The sequence below is a fragment of the Periophthalmus magnuspinnatus genome, chromosome 24 (genome assembly GCF_009829125.3).
Source record: "Periophthalmus magnuspinnatus isolate fPerMag1 chromosome 24, fPerMag1.2.pri, whole genome shotgun sequence".
NCBI classification, from domain to species: Eukaryota; Metazoa; Chordata; class Actinopteri; order Gobiiformes; family Gobiidae; genus Periophthalmus; species Periophthalmus magnuspinnatus.
The window spans coordinates 27,791,418-27,813,496 of record NC_047149.1 but is presented as its reverse complement, the minus strand read 5'-3'; the positions used below and the strand labels follow the sequence as shown (position 1 = coordinate 27,813,496).

General features: G+C 45.5%; 1 protein-coding gene across 1 annotated transcript in view; it reads left to right on the top strand.

Moving 5' to 3' along the window:
* Positions 1–21,843, top strand: part of LOC117393110 (rho GTPase-activating protein 18-like) — a 37,838-nt gene extending 15,995 nt beyond the window's left edge. The window contains exons 3-18 of the mRNA XM_033991290.2: positions 826–952; positions 3,494–3,576; positions 4,011–4,160; positions 4,611–4,677; positions 7,841–7,956; positions 8,692–8,763; positions 9,361–9,454; positions 9,659–9,750; positions 9,881–9,958; positions 10,162–10,321; positions 16,411–16,493; positions 16,809–17,015; positions 18,352–18,486; positions 19,227–19,348; positions 19,435–19,490; positions 19,660–21,843. Coding sequence (XP_033847181.1) covers positions 826–952; positions 3,494–3,576; positions 4,011–4,160; positions 4,611–4,677; positions 7,841–7,956; positions 8,692–8,763; positions 9,361–9,454; positions 9,659–9,750; positions 9,881–9,958; positions 10,162–10,321; positions 16,411–16,493; positions 16,809–17,015; positions 18,352–18,486; positions 19,227–19,348; positions 19,435–19,490; positions 19,660–19,751 — 1,734 coding nt within the window. The 3' untranslated portion in view covers positions 19,752–21,843. The remainder of the gene's footprint in view (positions 1–825; positions 953–3,493; positions 3,577–4,010; positions 4,161–4,610; positions 4,678–7,840; positions 7,957–8,691; positions 8,764–9,360; positions 9,455–9,658; positions 9,751–9,880; positions 9,959–10,161; positions 10,322–16,410; positions 16,494–16,808; positions 17,016–18,351; positions 18,487–19,226; positions 19,349–19,434; positions 19,491–19,659) is intronic.
* The last annotated feature ends 236 nt before the right edge of the window (positions 21,844–22,079 follow it).

Below are 22,079 nucleotides of genomic sequence, written 5' to 3'. Positions count from 1 at the left end.
AAGACACTAGAATACACACAAACACACACAAACACACACACACACACACACACACACCCCTACAGATACACACAAACACACCCCAACACACACACAAACACACACACCCCCACACACATACAGATACACACAAACACACACATGCAAACACACGCACACACACATACAGATACACCCCCACCCCCACACACACATACACACACAAACACACCCCCACACACACATACACACCCCAACACAGACACACCCCCACACCCCCACACACACATACACACGCCAACACACACACAGACACACCCCCACACACACACAAACACACCCCTACAGAAACATATATACAGACACACACACACATACACACGGGAAAAGTCTTCCAGATTTACTGTATATTTGTCTCAAGATGCGTTTTTCAGCTCCATTCGACCCCAGCAGCAGGTTTAGACTCTGTGGGGTCCGCAGGAGCAGGTTTAGACTCTGTGGGGTCCGCAGGAGCAGGTTTAGACTCTGTGGGGTCCGCAGCAGCAGGTCTAGACTCTGTGGGGTCCGCAGGAGCAGGTTTAGACTCTGTGGGGTCCGCAGCAGCAGGTCTAGACTCTGTGGGGTCCGCAGGAGCAGGTTTAGACTCTGTGGGGTCCGCAGCAGCAGGTCTAGACTCTGTGGGGTCCGCAGGAGCAGGTTTAGACTCTGTGGGGTCTGCAGGAGCAGGTTTAGACTCTGTGGGGTCCGCAGGAGCAGGTTTAGACTCTGTGGGGTCTGCAGGCGTTACTCTGTATGAAACGGGCTTCAGTCTGAAGCTCTTTTCTGATCTGTGTTTCTGGACCTCAGGACTCTCTGGACGAGCTGGAGATGGACGATTACTGGAAAGAAGTCGAAAACATCAGTCGCTCGACTGACGGCGACAGGAAGGGAGAGGAAGATTCGCAGGAGGAGGAGCCGAGCAAGACTCCAGAGGGTACGAGGTTTACACAGGCTAACTGCTGTGGCTAACTGCTCTGGCTAACAGCTGTGGCTAACTATTGTGGCTAACTGCTGTGGCTAACAGCTGTGGCTAACTATTGTGGCTAACTGCTGTGGCTAACTGCTCTGGCTAACAGCTGTGGCTAACTATTGTGGCTAACAGCTGTGGCTAACAGCTGTGGCTAACTATTGTGGCTAACTGCTGTGGCTAACTGCTCTGGCTAACAGCTGTGGCTAACTATTGTGGCTAACTGCTGTGGCTAACTGCTGTGGCTAACAGCTGTGGCTAACAGCTGTGGCCAACTATTGTGGCTAACTGCTGTGGCTAACTGTTGTGGCTAACTGTTGTGGCTAACTGTTGTGGCTAACTGCTGTGGCTAACCATTGTGGCTAACCGCAGTGGCTAACTGTCGTGATTAACTGTCATGATTAACCGCTATGGCTAACCGCTGTGGCTAACTGTTGTGGCTAACTGCTGTGGCTAACCGATGTGGCCAACTGTTGTGACTAACCACTGTGGCTAACTGCTGTGGCTAACCGCTGTGGCTAGCTGTTGTGGCTAACTGATGTGGCTAACTGTTGTGACTAACCGCTGTGGCTAACTGTTGTGGCTAACTGCTGTGGCTAACCGCTGTGGCTAACTGTTGTGGCTAACTGTTGTGGCTAACTGCTTTGAATAACTTACAGCTGATGTAGAAAACAACATTTTTTTAACTGTTGTGGCTAACTACTGTGGTTAACCGCTGTAACCTACTGCTGTGGCTAACTGCTGTGGCTAACTGTTGTGACTAACCGCCGTGACTAACTGTTGTGGCTAACCGCTGTGGCTAACTGCTGTGGCTAACTGTCGTGGCTAACCACTGTTGCTAACTGTTGTGGCTAACTGTTGTGGCTAACTGTTGTGGCTAACTGTTGTGGCTAACTGTTGTGACTAACTGTTGTGGCTAACTGTTGTGGCTAACTGTTGTGGCTAACTGTTGTGGCTAACTGTTGTGGCTAACTGTTGTGACTAACTGTTGTGGCTAACTGTTGTGGCTAACTGTTGTGGCTAACTGTTGTGGCTAACTGTTGTGGCTAACTGTTGTGACTAACTGTTGTGGCTAACTGATGTGGCTAACTGTTGTGACTAACCGCTGTGGCTAACTGTTGTGGCTAACTGCTGTGGCTAACCGCTGTGGCTAACTGTTGTGGCTAACTGTTGTGGCTAACTGCTTTGAATAACTTACAGCTGATGTAGAAAACAACATTTTTTTAACTGTTGTGGCTAACTACTGTGGTTAACCGCTGTAACCTACTGCTGTGGCTAACTGCTGTGGCTAACTGTTGTGACTAACCGCCGTGACTAACTGTTGTGGCTAACCGCTGTGGCTAACTGCTGTGGCTAACTGTCGTGGCTAACCACTGTTGCTAACTGTTGTGGCTAACTGTTGTGGCTAACTGTTGTGGCTAACTGTTGTGGCTAACTGTTGTGACTAACTGTTGTGACTAACTGTTGTGGCTAACTGTTGTGGCTAACTGTTGTGGCTAACTGTTGTGGCTAACTGTTGTGGCTAACTGTTGTGACTAACTGTTGTGACTAACTGTTGTGGCTAACTGTTGTGACTAACTGTTGTGGCTAACTACTTTGAATAACTTAGGAAAATTTTGTTTTCTACTGATGTAGAAAACAAAATTTTCAATTCCGTCACTGAGCAAAAGTTTTATAGTGGAGACACTTCTTATTTTGCGGCTGATGTCATCAATATTCCCGGGGCTGTGATTCTAACTGAAGGTCACTCTCCTGAACGCGCCTGATCAAACCTCAGAGAACGTTGACGACATCGACTGCAGAGAACATGTTATAAAACACGGTATAAAACATGTTTATAAAACGTGACAGAAACAAAAGGAGCAGGTTCAGACGGAGGCAGGAGTCTGTTTATGAACTCGATTGTTTCATTTAAACTTCCACTTCCTCAGACGTGTTTATCACGTGACCTTTGACCTTTGGTTTATAATTAATAGAAATATGACATCAGCTTTTCCTTTAAAATATTTACGTTTAATGAGCAGATATTTTAAAGGTGCCTTATGTCGCTTTTCTGGTGAGGGGTCTGCCATCTGCTTGTCTCCATGGAGATGATTTTTCTTTTCCTGAAATGTTCCTCAGTTTGGCATTAAACATAGCTATCTCGTTTATTCACTAGACGTGTTTTATTGCTCAAAATGACCTCAATAAACATACTCTTACTGGGTCACCTTTTCATAGATCTGGGTGGTAAATTGGCCCAGTGATGTTATCTGCTTATCTTCATGGAGACAAGTTTAATGCCACACTTCAGAACATTATAGGCAACACAATTTCATCTTCACATCATCCACCAGGAAAATTCCACAGTACATCTTTATGTTGATCCTAAATGTTTTTTACAACGTCATTGACACAAACATATTAAATAAAAAGTTGACATGTTTATATTTGTGCAGTGTATGACACATGTATGACACATGTATGACACATGTATGACACATGTATGACATCGTGTTTGTGTTTCAGAGGGGGAGCAGGAGGAGGCGTGGCTCGTGGAGGCGGGACTTGCACGACTGTTTGATGACTCCGCCCCCAACGACCAAGAACAGGTGTCAATTAAACACCTCTTTAATCAGAGCTGATAGATTTGTGTGTTTGTTTGTGTGTGTTTGATTGTGTACGTTTGTGTGTGCGAGTTTGTGTGTGTGTTTGTGTGTTTGTGTGTGTTTGTTCATGTGTGTTTGTGTGTGTGAGTTTGTGTGTGTGTTTATGTTTGTTTGTGTGTGTTTGATTGTGTATGTTTGTGTGTGCGAGTTTGTGTGTGTGTTTGTGTGTTTGTGTGTGTTTGATTGTGTATGTTTGTGTGTGTGTTTATGTTTGTGTTTGTTTGTGTGTGTTTGATTGTGTATGTTTGTGTGTGTGTTTGTGTGTGTTTGTTTGTGTGTTTGTGTCCGCTGTAAAAATTACTCTTGTGCATTTTTTTTCTAAATTTCAATCTGTTGGATCAGTCTGTTTGTGTTAACGCTCTGTCTGCCCTCTGCAGGACGAGGACAGCGCTGCGTTTCTGTCGACTCTGACGCGCTCACAGGCCGCAGCCATAGAGCGGCGTGTGCAGCAGACTCTGAGGAGGAGGAACCGACAACATCTGCCCGATGTGAGGGACATCTTCAGACCTCCAGGACACCACAAACACGTAAGAACCAAAAACACAATCATAAAAACAATAAACACCACAACACAAACACGTATGAGCCAAAAACACAATCATAAAAACAATAAACACCACAACACAAACACGTATGAGCCAAAAACACAATCATAAAAACAATAAACACCACAACACAAACACGTATGAGCCAAAAACACAATCATAAAAACAATAAACACCACAACACAAACACGTATGAGCCAAAAACACAATCATAAAAACAATAAACACCACAACACAAACACGTAAGAACCAAAAACACAATCATAAAAACAATAAACACCACAACACAAACACGTATGAGCCAAGAATAAACAAATCCATCATGGTCTGGCCCTGGTCTCATCTGTTTAGTCCTAAATTAGATTTGATCCTCGTCTAGTCCTGATCTAGTCCATGTTTAGTACCAGTTTTGATGCCTTTATTTTGTTTTAGGCATCTCTGAAATCAAGTGACGTGAACGGAGAGAACGATAAGAAGAAAGGTGCCTCCTGTCTCACTGGTACATCACACACATTCATACACATACACACACACCCCTACACATACACACACACACACACACACATACACATACATACACCCCGATGCCAGTTACAGAAGCTGAGTGAAGTACCATCTGAAAGTCTCCTAGAAGATGTGAATGCAGCATTGAAAACAGCCACGGCCAAATACCTCAGACGAGTGAGTCGAGTCCTGAGGAGTCAGATCAATGGAACAAGACCAGGCAACAAACAGCTACGCCCTGAAAGTATCAGATACCAGCAGGAATCATCAGCCAAAGGAGGAGATACAGAACACAGACGCTAAGACCCCAAAGCTCCTGACCTGCATCGAGGGTCCATCCCAAATCCAGCACCGTGAGACTGTACGAGCCGTAAGGAAGGAGGACGAGGACGAGTGAGGGTGAGAGCCACAGTCCAGGATGAAACATCCAAGATCCATGAGAACATCAAGAACAAGGCCCCAACAGACGACGAGCTCAGTGTCTCAGACAGTGGAGCGCAGAGGAGGAGGAGAAGGAGGAACCGTCATGGAAGGACAAGCCCCTGCACGGGACGTACCACCAGAACAGAACTGAAGAGGCTCATAGCGAGAAATCCTACCAATGGCTTGAGAGAGCTGGTCTGAAGGACAGAGGCTCATCCTGGAGCACAGGAGCCTTGAGCACCAGAGTGAGGCCCAGATCTACCACACCAGACAAGAGCCAAGGTGTAGACTGTGCAAAGAGGCCCCTGAGACCTGCACATAACTGCAGGTGTAAGACGCTGCAGGGAAAGCAAACATGGAGCGACATAACCAAGTGGCGCCATAATGTACAGAAACATCTGTGCAGAGTACGGACTGGAAACCCCGAGGTCAAGGTGGGAAACCTCCAAAGGTCATGGAGAATGAGCCAAGATCCTGTGGAACTTCAGATACAGACTGACAGAATGCACCAAACGGACACTGTGAAGGTGGAGAAACAACAGGGCAAAGCCGTTGTGGTTGGCATCGCAGAACCAAGTGATTGGAATATCAGGAAAAAGGAACATGAGAAACTAGAGAAATACCAGGGGTTTATAGAAGAGATGGAGAAGGCCTGGAAGGTGAAGGCCTCAGTGGTCCCCGTGGTCATCGGACACTCGGGGCAGTGACCCCCAAACTGGAGGAGCAGCAGCAGATCCCAGGAAGAACATCAGACATCTCAGTCCAGAAAAGTGCAGGGACAGCAAAGATACTGTAGAACCCTCGAGCTCCCGGGCCTCTGGGAGAGGACCCGAGCTCCCAGGCCTCAGGGAGAGGACCCGAGCTCCCAGGCCTCAGGGAGAGGACCCGAGCTCCCGGGCCTCTGGGAGAGGACCTGAGCTCCCAGGCCTCTGGGAGAGGACCTGAGCATGTCGCGGAAAACGAGCAGATCGGAGCAATGGTGTCTTGAATACTGTTCACTCAAACTTGAATCACCCCAAATAAAACGCTGAGTAAATGAGAAGGATAAAGCTACAGTCTGCAACTTTCTACAGGTGGCACGTCTTCGGCATGTTTCCATGGAAATAGAAAGGTAAAGCCATACTACAGAACATTCTCCATGGAGATAGATGAGTTTAATGTTATCATGTAGAATATTAGCCAAAAGAACAACATCTCTATAAAAACAATCAGGACGAGCCAAATATGAGTCAGGTTTGTGGAGATGTGAGCTCGTACACAGTAAGAACGTATGTCAGAGCAATGAACACATCATTATGAAAAAACATGCTTTTATACTGTGGCTCCCTCTCCTCCTCGTCCAGCTCTCCTCCTCCTCGTCTGGTCTTCCTCCTCCTCGTCTGGCCGATTTTTCTTGTTTTGTCTGATTTTTCCTGTTGTTTTGTTTTTGTGTGTTGTTTGTTTCTGTGTGTTGTTTGTTTTTGTGTGTTGTTTGTTTTTGTGTGTTGTTTGTTTTTGTGTGTTGTTTGTTTTTGTGTGTTTTGTTTTTGTGTGTTTTGTTTTTGTGTGTTTTGTTTTTGTGTGTTTTGTTTTTGTGTGTTGTTTTGTTTTTGTGTGTTGTTTTGTTTTTGTGTGTTGTTTGTTTTTGTTTTTGTGTGTTTTGTTTTTGTGTGTTGTTTTGTTTTTGTGTGTTGTTTGTTTTTGTGTGTTGTTTGTTTTTGTGTGTTGTTTGTTTTTGTGTGTTTTGTTTTTGTGTGTTTTGTTTTTGTGTGTTTTGTTTTTGTGTGTTGTTTTGTTTTTGTGTGTTGTTTTGTTTTTGTGTGTTGTTTGTTTTTGTTTTTGTGTGTTTTGTTTTTGTGTGTTGTTTTGTTTTTGTGTGTTGTGTGTTTTTGTGTGTTGTGTGTTTTTGTGTGTTGTTGTGTGTTGTGTGTTGTGTGTTTTTGTGTGTTGTTGTGTTTTTGTGTGTTGTGTGTTTTTGTGTGTTGTGTGTTTTTGTGTGTTGTGTGTTTTTGTGTGTTGTGTGTTTTTGTGTGTTGTTGTGTTTTTGTGTGTTGTTTGTTTTTGTGTGTTGTTGTGTTTTTGTGTGTATATCTCGGTGGCTGAGTGGCTCATGTCTCACAGCAGAAGGTTTGGTTGATCCCCGGGTCACCAGGCCTTTCTGTGTGGAGTTTTTCATGTTTCTCCTCGTGTCCGGATGGGTTTCCTCCGGGTACTCCGGTTTCCCCCATCAACCAAAACATGAACGCCCTTCGAGACAACTGTTGTTGTGATTTTGGGCGTTACAAAAGTAAAATGAATTGAATTGGCTTTAAAACAACTTATAGAACATGTCCCGTTCAACAGCCCTAGCGTCACATGACTCACATGTCACATGACTCACGTGTCACATGACTCACGTGTCACATGACTCGCATGTCACATGACTCACGTGTCACATGTCACAACATCTCACTCTTTTTGAACACTCATCTCTCATCTCACTCTTTTTGAACACTCATCTCTCATCTCACTCTTTTTGAACACTCCTTGCTCATCTCCCTTTTTTTGAACACTCATCTCACTCTTTTTGAACACTCCTCTCATCTCACTCTTTTTGAACACTCATCTCTCTCTTTTTGAACACTCCTCTCATCTCACTCTTTTTGAACACTCCTTGCTCATCTCCCTTTTTTTGAACACTCATCTCACTCTTTTTGAACACTCATCTCATCTCACTCTTTTTGAACACTCTTTCTCTCGTTCATGTTGTTCTTCAGAGACGGACACAGAGCTAAATGTTGAAGTGGCGTTTTCTGAACAGGCTTTAAACTACAGAGAGAAAAACCAAGGCCCGATTCAGAGGAACAGCATCAGCGCAGACGACAAGCTCCCGGTGAGTTTAGAAATGTGTGTAGGGGTGTGTGTGTATGTGTGTGTGTATGTAGGGGTGTGTGTGTATGTAGGGGTGTATCTGTGTGTGTGTGTGTGTATGTATGTGTGTGTTTGTATGTATATATGTAAGTATGTAAAAGGCCCTTTACTCTCGAATGTTGTTTCCTCGTCACACACAGACCTGGAGTCGTGTTTTGTTTCATTCTCACATGTTTAACACACAAACCTGCAGATTTAGGCTGAGTTCTTCTCTCAAACTGAAAACACTCTGTTCCACCTTGTGATGTCATCATGTGGTGATACAGGAAGTGCTCCACTGTGTTTTTAAACTCCACACACCTTCATTTATAGAATCATTTGGATCATTTCTAGTGGATTTTCATGGTAAAGTCCAAAGGCCACGCTCTGAATAATAATAATAATAATAATAATAATAATAATAATAATAATAATAATAATAATAATAATAATAATAATAATGATATATTTAAGAGTTTTATTTCCGTGCTTCTCGTTGGCGCTCAGTTAACACTCGTTACAGTTAATGCTTGTTAAATATTAGCTTGTCTCGTTGTTTTGGACTTGACTCTGTGACCTGCTCAGAGTCTATTTTTAGCTCAGGGCTGTGTTTATGTAAAATGAGATGGTGAAGTGTGTGTCTGCAGCGACACCTAGTGGTGGAACAGATGCATATACAGTATATGTTTGTGAATTAACCTGTTTTTATTTATTTCAGAATTTTAAGTTGCTTCGGGATAAAACCGGCCAGACCAGAATCGGAGACTTGTCACCACAGGACATGAAGAAGGTAAACGTCTGTAAAGGTCTGATTCTCTCGTCCATGGAAACATTGCTCCTTTGGTTATATTCTTATGCAGTATGACATAAAACATACACCTCTATAGGGAGGGTTCCGCAGTACGGTTTTAACTCACCATTTCCATGGAATCATGCAAGTGACGTGCAAACTCTGGAAAGTTCCACACTGTGACTTTAAATAAGTGACTGGTGCAGAATGTCAGCCACATTTCTGTTTAATCTGAGACACAGAAACAGCCAAATGTAAAAGAGAAAAAATATGCCACAAACAGATGGAGTCTGGAAACAAAAACACACTTCATAAAACAAATAAACCCTAAAACAAATGGACCCAAAAAAAATAGACCATATCATCACATTAATTAAATATGTTACATGTGTGTGTGTGTGTATATATATATATATATATATATATATGTCCTTCTCACCCCCTCTGGGAGAGGACCTGAGACAACCCGCGGAGAGTGAGAAGGAAATTTTTATGTTATATATATGTGTTATATGTTGTATATATATGTTGTATATATGTGTTATATGTTGTATATATATATGTTATATGTTGTATATATTGTGTCGTGTGGGTCAGGTCCAGCGCTTGGTCTTGGTGGAGATGACGGCTCTGTTTGACACGGCGGGCGTCGACATCAAGGCTCAGAAACCTGTAAAGATCAAAACTAAAGGTAAAACTGACCCATACAAAACACGACCAGTCACATGACACGGCTTCACACGTTAGGACACGCCCCCACGTGTTAGAACACGCCCTCACCTCTTAGGACACGCCCCAACATGTTAGAACACGCTCTCACCTGTTAGGACACGCCCCCACGTGTTAGAACACGCCCTGACATAAATAATACACATGATGTTTGTTTTGTGTGCAGACAGCGGCCTGTTCGGAGTCTCTCTCAACACTTTACTGGAGCAGGACCAAAAGAGGATCCCAGGAACCAAAGTGCCCATCATCCTGCAAAGAGTAAGACCTGGACCGGACCATATCAGGACTAAGACCTGGACTGGACTGAACCAGGACTAAGACCTGGATACATACATATATACACATGTATATATAATGCCATAACTTTGTATTTTCTGTGTTTATGCAGCTCATCAGTCACATCGAGGACGAGGGTCTGGACACAGAGGGACTGCTCCGAATCCCAGGAGCGGCCACCAGGGTCAAGGTCAGTCCTGGTGTAGTCCTGGTTCAGTCCTGGTTCAATCCTGGTTTAGTCCTATTTTAGACCTGCTTTAGTCCTGGTTCAGTCCTGGTTTAGTCCTGGTTCAGTCCTCGTTTAATCCTGGTTTAATCCTACTTTAGTCCTGGTTCTGTCCTGGTTCAGTCCTGGTTCAGTCCTGGTTCAGTCCTGGTTTCTTCTGTCCTCAGGCTCTGTGTCAGGACTTGGAGTCGTCCTTTTACGATGGCCGTTTTTCCTGGGGTCAGTTAAAGCAGCACGACGCAGCGAGTCTGTTAAAGCTGTTGATCCGAGAGCTGCCCCTCCCACTGCTGAGCGCCGAGCACCTCAACGCCTTCATCGCTGTCAACAGTTAGTGACATCACACTTTAGATCAGGGCCAACGCGTTTGGGTCACATGACGCCAACGCATTCACAGATCTGTATCCAAACTGTGCAGTCGTTTAAACTGAGCTGGAGGACAGGTCAGAGTCTGATGATGTCATGAGCTCAGATGTTGTGTAGGGGTCAATATAACCGTTTATAACCATATGTAAACCTATATAACTCTGTATAATTCTATATACTCCTCCTCGAACCATCACCTTAACGTGGTGGAGGAGTTTGAGTCCAAATGATCCTGGGAGCTGTATTGTCGGGGGCTTCATGCCCCGGGTAGGGTCATCCAGGGCAAACAGGTCCAGGGGGACGGGTCAGACTAAGATCGGTTCAAAAGCTTTTCATGATTAGGACACAATCAGGGCCAGTTACGTCGCCTGGACTTGCATTACCCTGGTGCCAGGCCTGGGGTAAATGCTTGACAGCGAGCGCCTGGTGGCCAGACCTTTCCTCAAGGGGCTCGGCCAGGCTCAGCCCGAAGGAGCAATGTGGAGCCGTCCTCCCGTGGACCCACCACCTTTGGGAAGATCCATGAAAGGCCGGTGCATGGAGAATGGCTCTGGGGACATGGTGTGTCACCTCGCTGAGGGGGAGGAGTTCTGTTCATTGTTTTTTTGTCACTGTGTGAAGAAGGAGCTGAGTCCAAAGGCAAAGTTCTCGATTTACCTTAGTCTGACCTCACCTCATGAACTCTGGGTCATGACCAAAAGGACAAGATCGTGGATACAAGCGGCCGAAATGGGTTTCCGCTGTGCGCTCTCTTAGAGATAGGGTGAGGAGCTCAGTCACACAGGAGGCAAGGCAAGTTTATTTGTACAGCACAATTCGTACACAAGGTAATTCAAAGTGCTTTACAGAATAAGAAAGACAATTAAAATCACACAAATCAAAACATAAATAATCACAAATAATCATCATAAATTTACCATTAAAAGAGAAGAGGCAGAATAAAAACCTTTCAGTCACAGATGAACAGAACAGAGTCTGGATTTAAACATTGTCAAAGTCGAGTCTGTCTCACATCAGGGAGAGGACCCGAGCTGCATAAAACTTAAATGCTGATTCTCCATGTTTAGTCCTGACTCTGGACCAGCAGGAGGCCAGTCCCTGAAGTCCTCAGACTGTGAGATGGTTCATGTGGCACTAACATGTCAGAGATGAACTTTGGCCCGAGGCCATGGAGAGACTTATACACACAGAGCTACTTTAAAGTCTCTGAGCCACAGGAGCCACAGACCTGAGCACAGGACACATGTGTGAAGTACTTCCTGGTTCTAGTCAGGACCCGAGCAGCAGTGTTCTGGATGTTCTGGATGTTCTGCAGCTGTGTTAAGGCTCGTCTGGAGAGGCCAGTGAGCAGGCCGTTACAGTCGTCTAACCTACTGGAGACAAATGCATGGATAAGTCTCTCTAAGTCTGGCTTTGACAGTTTACCTTTGATTTTGCAATGTTTTTTAGATGGTAAAAAAGCTGCAGATGTTATTGATTTGATGTGGCTGTTAAAGTTGAAGTCTGAGTCCATTATTACCCCTAGATTTCTGTCCTGAGTTGAAGGTTTTAGAGAGAGAGACTGGAGGTGACACTTTCTCTATGTTTCTGTGGCCAAAGATGATTATTTGAGTCTTGTCTGAGTTTAGCAGAAGAAAGTTGTTTTTCCTCCACACACTGATCTGTTGATGCAGTGAATCCACTGGTCCATATTCACCTGCTGCAGTGAGACATAGATCTGACTCGTCTGCAGAGTTGTGTGTGACACATTATTGTTGTGTATTAACTGTCCTAACAGCAGCATGTAGAGACTGAACAACAGGGGTCCCAGGACTGACCCCTGGGGCACCCCACAGGTCAGGGACATTTTATCTGAGACACATTTTACAATTTCAACAAAGTACTCCCTGTTTTCTAAATAGGACTTGAACCAGTTTAGTGCAGTACCACAGATGCCCTCCCAGTCCTCTAGTCTCTGTAAGAGGATCCCATGATCCACAGTGTCAAAGGAAACACTCAGATCTAACAGGATCAACACTGAGACTTTGCCTGCATCAGTGTCAGGCGGATGTCATTTGTCCTTGATAAGAGCATCTCAGTCTGTGGTGGGTCTAAAACCTGAAAACACCAAAGGAGTTGTTAATTTGGAGGAAGTTAATAAGCTGTTGGTAAACAACTTTTTTAAGGACTTTACCTAAAAACGTCAGATTTGAGATCGGTCGGTAATTGTTCAATATTGTGGCATCAAGACTGCTCTTCTTTAGGAGAGGCTTGATAACAGCAGTTTTCAAAGTGCTTGGGAATGTTCCAGATTGAAGTGACATATTAACTATGTGAGTGAGTGGTGACAGCAAACTGTTGAGCACAGACTTTAGAAATTTAGTGGGTAACACATGGAGGCAGTATGTAGATGAACTCAGACTGGTGAGAATGTCTTGGACAGTTTTGTCAGTTACAGGTGCTGTAAGTGTCTAGGTGGTGCTGGGTTGTTATTTGTCTTGTGGAATTGATGTCATTTTTAATGCTCTGGACCTTGTCATTAAAGATACTTCAAACTCACTGCACTTAGATGTGGAAATTAGTTCTCACGGCAGTGGAGCTGGGAGGTTTGTTAATCTGTTTACTGTTGCAAACAGGACACGAGAGTTGTTACTACAAATTCCAATAATGTCAGAAAAATCCCTTTGCCTTGTTCTACATAAACTGTGGTTGTGCATGTGCATCTTTTCTCTGTAAATCTCATAATGAACCTGGAGCTTTGACTTGCGCCATTCCCGCTCGGCCCTCCGGCACTCTCTTTTCTGTGCCCTGACCGAGTCATCATTCCTCCATGGCGCTTTCTGCTTATCTTTAACCATTTTAACCTTCATCGGGGCAATGGTGTCGAGAACATTCAAAACACTCAGAGTCACAGAGTTCAACAAATCATCAACATTAGAACATGCAAGTGTATTATTTCCTTGAACAGTGCACCTGTTTTATCATTTATGTGTCTCCTTCAAACAACTGCAGGACCAGCCGCTGGTTTGGGAATAACGGACAGGTCAAAGAAGACACAAAAATGATCAGAGCAACATCCACCACATTGACATTTGAAATATTTACTCCTTTTGTAATGAGCAGGTCCAGAGTGTGTCTCTGTTGTGGGTGGACTCGCTGACATGAGTCAGACCAAAGGTTTCAAGGACAGAACTGAGCTCTTTAGTGTTTCTGTCAAACACATTATCCACATGTACATTAAAATCACCTGTAATGACTAAACCATCAAAGTCAGTGCATACGACTGAAAGCATCTCAGTAAAATCATCAATAAAACTCAGACAGAGCTGGGGAGGTTTGTATTTGACTAAGTAGAGTCTGGAGGGGGATTGTTTTAGCTCCATTTTAAAGGAAACATACTCAAAAGATGAAGACACCCCAAATGACAATCTGTGAGTAACTAAATTATCTCAAAAAAATGCACACACACCTCCACCCTTTTTGTTTACTCGTGTTTCAGATTCAAATTTGAAGTTGGGTGGAGTTGATTCCACTAGAATTGCATTACCTGTGTTTTTGTCGTGCCATGTTTCAGTTAAAAACATAAAATCAAGATTAAAAGAATAAATAAAATCATTAATTAAAAAGGACTTGTTACATAAAGATCTGACATTGAGCACAGCAAGTTTCAGATTAGTTTCAGTAGGACTGGATGTTATTGTCTTACAGGGAATGTAAACTCAATGTCTCTGATTGGACAGTCTGTCCTTCTGTTAATCAGTCTACGTGGTGTAACTGTAGATATAGATATAGCTCCATCACAGGGCCTTTATCATCTTTATCATGACTGTATGTCCTGAGACAGCAGAGGCCCCGTGTGTCCTGAGACAGCAGAGGCCCCGTGTGTCCTGAGACAGCAGAGGCCCCGTGTGTCCTGAGACAGCAGAGGCCCCGTGTGTCCTGAGACAGCAGAGGCCCCGTGTGACCAGGGCTGGTCTGTGGACAGGGGAGGTGATGTGGGTGCTGCTGCTGCGACTGAAACCTCTGCTGGGGCTGTCACAGACAGGTTCAAGGCCTGTGATGTGGGCCCTGAGGGAAGTGACGCTGGAGATGCATCCTTCACTTTTGAAGGTGGTGGTGATGGTGATTTGTTCTCTTGGGGAGGTGGTGGTGCTGCTGAATCCTTCGCTGGGGGAGATGGTTGTGCTGCTGGTGGTGAGTCCTTCACTGGGGGAGGTGGTGGTTGTAGTCGTGGTGCTGCTGGTGGTGCTGACACATTGGCTCGGTCTGTGGTTGGTGCAGCAGAAATGCTTCTCTCGTTCCTCTTTTCTCTCACTGGCCCAGGACCCTGTCCAGGCCGGTGCCTCAGAGCGTGGAGGAGGTTATCCGTCAACACTCTCACTCCACCTCTGCTCAGGCGTGGGCCATTTCCCTTGAACAGGTCCTCTCGTTTCCAGAATAGATCAAAGTTCTCAATGTAGTGCAGTCCTCTGGCTGCACATGTGTTGAACAGCCATGTGTTCATCTGAAGCAGCCGGGTAAATTTGTTCATCTTCCTTCTGTCTATGCTGAAGAGGTCCACTGTGAAAGTCTTAACCTCCACTTTATCAAGCTCCTCAAATAATTCAATGAAATTCTTTTTCAAGATTTCAGTCTGATTCATTCCGGTGTCAACTGCACCCACGTGCACAATCAGCTGTTTAGCTCCTTGGTGTGTTGACAAAACTTTTGGGAGGAGTTTTGTAATCTCAGAGACAGTGTGACTGGGGTACGAGCAAGTTTGGATTCCTCTGTGAGTCACATCTCTGATAGCCCCGTCTCCAAACAGCAGCGTACCTCTGACCTTGACGTTTGGCATAGACCACCTGTCTGCCGCCGCTCTTTTGCCAATTTCATTGCTGTTGTTTTGTGACAAATATCCATTTTCCGTTTGTATGTTAACATCAGTCTGTGACAGTGGTAAAAATCTGTTTGTAAGCTGTATTTTGGGTGATGTAACTATATTAGCATTGCCTCTTATCACTTGTCGCGTTTGCTTGAAATTCTTGTCTTTACAAAGTTTTGGAAAAGACACCGTGTCACTCAGGTTTAAGTTGAAAGTAGCAGTTTTTTCACTCTCTTCTCTGAAAGTATCTGTAGGCTGGAGGTTACCACTGGAGGTCACAGGGAGCGTTCGGTGAAGTCCTTTTTCAGATTCTAAAACAAATATCCGTGCTTGTAGCTCATTAATTTGTTGTTGATAGTTCTGACAGCGTTCGCAGAAAGAATTTCTTTTGTCTCTTCCCCCAGACATGTCTCTGGCTCGTCAAAAATTTTGTTAAAAAATGTAAAAATGGTTTAAAAGTCTTGTTTTACTTAAGAGAAAATCATAACTAAACAAATCTCCCAGCAATGGAAGAGGTAAAATGATTAAAAAAGCAAAGTAAGAAGGAAGCAGCAGGAGCAAGCAAGGTTTGCATCTGCACTCTTCAGAAGTAGGAAGTGAAGGAGGAGCTCAGAGTAGAGCTGCTGCTCCTCCACGTCGAGAGGAGCAGCTGAGGCTCGGGCATCTGCTCAGGATGCCTCCAGGACGCCTCCCTGGGGAGGTGTTCATGTCCCACCGGGAGGAGGCCCCGGGGAAGACCCAGGACACACTGGAGGGACTATGTCTCTCTGGCCTGGGAACACCTTGGGGTCCCACCGGAGGAGCTGCAGGACGTGTCTGGGGTGAGGGAAGTCTGGGAGTCCCTGCTTAGACTGCTGCCCCCACGACCCGGCCCCGGATAAGAGGAAGAACATGGATGGATTGATGGACAATTCTATATAAACCTATATAACTTATGTAACAGTTTGAAGAACTCGTCTGATTTAAACATATACCCGGTCCTCAGACCTCACCTCATGTTCTCTGGCCTCAGGTTCTCTGGCCTCAGGTTCTCTGGCCTCAGGTTCTCTGGCCTCAGGTTCTCTGACCTCAGGTTCTCTGACATCAGGTTTTCTGGCCTCAGGTTCCGCCTCTAACTCAGCTTTAAATGTTTAAATGTTCCACAGATTCTGCACACGGCCTGTTCCAACTTTATTAAAAGTAAATATTTGATTGTTTCTTGTTTGTGCAGATCTCCCCACGAAAAAGCAGCAGCTGCAGGCTCTGAATCTGCTGGTTCTACTGCTGCCAGAGGCGAACCGCAACACACTGAAGGTCAGAAAACAGCGGAGCTCTACAGGGTCAGAAAACAACAATATACAGAGCTCTACAGGGTCATGAGATGTTTCGGCACTAGAAGACATGAGACGAGACATTTAGGCATGAGCAGACATGAGACTTTTCATAAGCAATCATATATAAGTACCTGCAGGGTTTTGCCCAAGGACACAGCGTCAGTATGTTCTTCTGACTGTGGGAACTGAACTGCCAAACTCTGAATCAGAGAGTGATCTGCCTTTGCTTTGTACTAAAATCAAACTCCGGTCTCAGTCATAGACAGATATAAATATCCTTCATGTTTTCTTTCAGGCGCTGGTCGAGTTTTTCCGTCGTGTCATTGAGCATCAGGCCCAAAACCGCATGACCCTGAACAATGTGTCTGTCGTCATGGCGCCCAACCTATTCATGTTCAAAGGTCAAAGGGCGAAGGTCACGCAGCAGCAGGAGGTCTCCATGGCAACCAGCACCGCCAACATCGTTCGTCTGCTGATCCGCTACCAGGACCTGCTGTGGACCGTAAGAGACACAGAGTCCACAGCGTCCACGGCATTCACGGGGTCCACACAGTCCACAGGTCACAGGGTCCACAGGTCACAGGGTCCACAGGTCACAGGGTCCACAGGTCATAGGGTCCACGGCATTCACGGGGTCCACAGGTCACAGGGTCCACAGTCCACAGGTCACAGGGTCCACGGGTCACAGGGTCCACAGTCCACAGGGTCCACGGCATTCACGGGGTCCACACAGTCCACAGGTCACAGGGTCCACGGCATTCACGGGGTCCACACAGTCCACAGGTCACAGGGTCCACAGCATTCACGGGGTCCACACAGTCCACAGGTCACAGGGTCCACGGCATTCACGGGGTCCACACAGTCCACAGGTCACAGGGTCCACAGCATTCACGGGGTCCACACAATCCACAGGTCACAGGGTCCACAGGTCACAGGGTCCACGGCATTCACGGGGTCCACACAGTCCACAGGTCACACGGTCCACAGCATTCACGGGGTCCACACAGTCCACAGGTCACAGGGTCCACGGCATTCACGGGGTCCACACAGTCCACAGGTCACAGGGTCCACGGCATTCACGGGGTCCACACAGTCCACAGGTCACAGGGTCCACGGCATTCACGGGGTCCACACAGTCCACAGGTCACAGGGTCCACGGCATTCACGGGGTCCACACAGTCCACAGGTCACAGGGTCCACGGCATTCACGGGGTCCACACAGTCCACAGGTCACAGGGTCCACAGGTCACAGGGTCCACGGCATTCACGGAGTCCACACAGTCCACAGGTCACAGGGTCCACAGCATTCACGGGGTCCACACAATCCACAGGTCACAGGGTCCACAGGTCACAGGGTCCACAGTCCACAGGTCACAGGGTCCACAGTCCACAGGGTCCACAGTCCACGGGTCACAGGGTCCACAGGTCACAGGGTCCACAGGTCACAGGGTCCACAGTCCACAGGTCACAGGGTCCACAGGTCACAGGGTCCACAGGTCACAGGGTCCATGGCATTCACGGGGTTCACGGGGCTGCTCTAGTGTGATATGCATCTGTCCATAGGGGGCGCCACAGCATGCGGTGCTTTGTTTTGATGACGTTTAGGGCGACGTCAGCTCCACTGGACACCACAGTGAAGTCAGCGGATTTGTTTCTTTTATGAAGTGGTTTTAGATGAATGTTGTGATTTAAAATGTGTAAATTATAACAGAATGAGAGATGAGAGCCATAGAGACACAAGCTCAATAGGTCCACTTTGAGCTCGTTGATATTTCGTGAGCCTTGTTTGGAGTTTGCATGTTCTCTCTGTGTCTAATGGCATAGTTTGTGTTCTGCAGATCCCAAAGTTCATCTTGACGCAGGTTCGGCAGCAGAACATGGAGAGTCAGAGGAAACAGAACAAAGAGCGCGCCGTCAGGAAACTGCTCAAGAAGATCACTCCTGACAAACAGCCGGAGAGGAGCGCCCCAGAGGTGAGGAGGGGAACTGCAGCGAGGCGTCTGATTAAAGACGAGTACTCTGCCCCTGGAGGTCAGAACGATGAAAACATGGGACATTTTCCATAATGGTTTTAACGGAGAGGTTGAACTGTAGTAAATCCTTTGCTCAGAGGAGTGACCTCGGCAGAGTGGTTAGCTCTCTCACCTCACAGTTAGCAGCTCCCTTTTTATTATTGGAGAAAATGCTACAGAACTACGGATGCTAACAGCACATGGTTTATTGACCTTATTCGGCCCCGCACACTTTTTACATAAATGTCACTAAAGCGCTTTTTAGCACTTCAGGTTTATTGGAAATCTCGTTCCTTTCAATGGAGAATTCAGGAAATGTTTCGCCACTAAAATATTATATATATCCCCAATATCCCCTCCTCCCTCTCCTCCCCCTCCTCCTCTCCTCCCCCTCCTCCCCCCCCCCCCTCCTCCTCTCCTCCCCCTCCTCCTCTCCTCCCCCTCCTCCCTCTCCCCCTCTCCTCCCCCTCCTCCTCTCCCCCTCTCCTCCTCTCCTCCCCCTCCTCCTCTCCTCCCTCTCCTCCCCCTCTTCGTCTCTCTTTCCCCTCCAGGAGAGTTGTCATGGTTTCATTCAGGTGCAGGCTCTTCAGTTCTCTAAGGTCTAGATGTAAGTGCAGCTAACCTCTCTGTTTCTCTCTCTCCTCCCTCTCCTCCTCTCCTCCCCCTCCCCCTCTCCCCCTCTCCTCCTCTCCTCCCTCCAGGAGAGTTGTCATGGTTTCATTCGGGTGCAGGCTCCTCAATTCTCTAAGGTGTCGATGGCGGTGCAGCTCACAGAGGAGCTTCAGGCTGCAGATGTTCTGACGAGGTTCCTGAGCCAGGACAGGTACGAGCCTCACAGAAACAAAGATCATTTACTTATTAAGACACTCTGTGGAACATTTCTCCTTATAACGCTGTGTTATTGTTCAGTTCAGTGACGGTGAAGAGGGACGAGCTGTGTCTGTATGAAATTGGAGGAAACATCAGTGAGTCTTTCGCTTTAATAACAATGGTTTTAGTTCAAACTCTTTCAGTCTGAGTGTGGTCTTTGGGTTTGTTTATTTGTCTATTTGAAGGATGGGTCAAATGCAGAGGGCATGAGGGAACATTATAGTATAACCTTCTGAACCCTGACCTTGTTCTCTGTTTCTCCAGAGGAGCGCTGTCTGGACGGGGAGACCTATATGAAGGACCTGTTCCAATTGAACCCTGCAGCAGAGTGGGTGATCCGCGTGGTCCAGAGATGATCTTTATTCAGAGTGGGTGATCCGCGTGGTCCAGAGATGATCTTTATTCAGAGTGGGTGATCCGTGTGGTCCAGAGATGATCTTTATTCAGAGTGGGTGATCTGCGTGGTCCAGAGATGATCTTTGCTCTCACATTTGTAGTTTAAATGCGCTCAGAGGATCATGGGGCTTCTTCTTTCAAATGGACGTGTTTTACCCCTGACCCCTGACCTCCTCCCTGACCCCTGACCTTCTTGTTCCTTTAACCCAGTGCTTCTCAATTATTTTCTATCATGCCCCCCCATTAAAAATTAAAATAATTTCAGTGTGGTAGTATTAAAAAAGGTCATGTCTTTGTAAAAAGGTGTGTATGTAATTTGTTGTGAGTTCATGCATTGTACTGGTTTTATTCTTTGAACACAGTGATGTTAATGCACGATTTATTTTGTGCACCAGTAAAACACACATATGTCTTGAATTTGAAAAAAATAATATTTTATTTTTCAATAAAGAAGGGTTCGGTGAATGTGCGTATGAAAGTGGTGAGGTTCAGTTCCTCCAACAAGGTTAAGAACCACTGAACTATACATATTGTTGGAACAACTGATTGAACCGTTTGATACTGAAAAAATAAAATAAAATGTAATGAAATTTAATGAAATATCAAATAAAAAAATACAATTAAATAAACATCAAATGAATACATTAAAAATTAAATAAATATCAAATAAAAACAAGCAATTTAGCAATTTGGGACGCCACCTTATGATGCTCAGTGCTCACTGGTTTAAGTGACATTTACAAAGCGGATGATTGTTGTTAATATTTGACACGTTTACGCTGAAAAAACTCCAGCATCTTATCAGCGTGACTGAAGTGTAATGAGGCGTCTTATTTGGCTTCACACTGTCCACTGCCACAGCAGACACCGGTCTGTCCTCGTGTCCCACCGGAGTCATGATGGAGCCAGTGCTAAATACTCTTCATCAGACTCCTCCTCGTCTTACTGTTCAGGTGACTTTAGTGTGTCTCATTACCTCCGTTTATCTCTGCCTTTCTTTTCATCCCTGTTAAAATGTTTTCCATAGTGTCTCTTTAGCAAAAGTGTCTCTTGTTCACTGTCCTGTGTCACGATCTGTTCGCTCTGTTCGCTTCTTCGCTGCGTACGTGTCTACAGATCTACAGTGTCATACGCCGAGTCATACGCCCCCCGGCATCTCACGCCCCACTATTTGAGAAGCACTGCTTTAACCACTGATGTTTTTGTTTTTATTTCCTGATGAAAGTTAAAGCTGCTCAAGTGAGTTCTGTTGATTCACAAATGAAATGTGTTTTTGACAATCACCATGATGACAACCATGAACTGAACCACGTCACCATGACGACAGCACAGTTTATATTCAGGTTAAATCTGTTTAAAGTTCCTGTGTCAAACTGACTCTGAGAGCTCCATGTTCTAAAGTTTCCTTCTCAAAAACAGACCCGGAGTTGTGTTTTGTTTCATTCACACATGTTTGAGTCGCACTTTATTATTAGTCTGTAACATCTCCAAAGCTCAAAATGCTCTGTTCCACTTTGTGATGTCATCAAGTGGGAGTTTTCACGTTAACTCCTCCTTTTACCTTTAGTTGAGTCGAGATAAGAGACAACTCCAGGACTGAAATGATCCAAATGATTCTAGTGAAGATGTGTGGAGTTTAAAAACACATTGGAGCACTTCCTGTATCACCACATGATGACATCACAAGGTGGAACAGAGTGTTTTCAGTTTAAGAGAAGAACTCAGTCTAAATCTGCAGGTTTGTGTGTTAAACATGTGAGAATGAACAGGTCTGTTTGAAACAACATTATAACAAACCGTGTCACACGGGCCTTTAAATCCTGAATCAAAGATGATTTTTCACAGTGTGGTCCTTTTTTCATTGTTTTGATAGAGTTTTATTTTGAGTTTTATTTTGAGTTTTATTTAGAATTTTGTTGATCTTGAACTGGCCGCTGAGATTCAGTGCCTTTTAACTGTGAATGAAACTTTGAGATAATAGTTTTTGTGTTTTTGAAATGACGACCACTAAAATATGTACATTGTGTAAATAAAGACTTTTGATCTTTTGTGATAAAGTTTATTTTATTAATATGTCGAGGTGAAGGAAGGAGGGGCCTGGTGAGGGGGGAGGGGCCAGGTGAGGGGGAGGGGGGAGGGGCCAGGTGAGGGAGGAGGGGACAGGTGAGGGGGGAGGGACCTGGTGAGGGGGGAGGGGTGATGTAAGCAGCAATGAAAGGCAGGATGTTCGCGGTGGCGTGTGCCCCGCGTTCAAAAGAGGTGACAAGTCCTGGACTTTTTTGTAGATC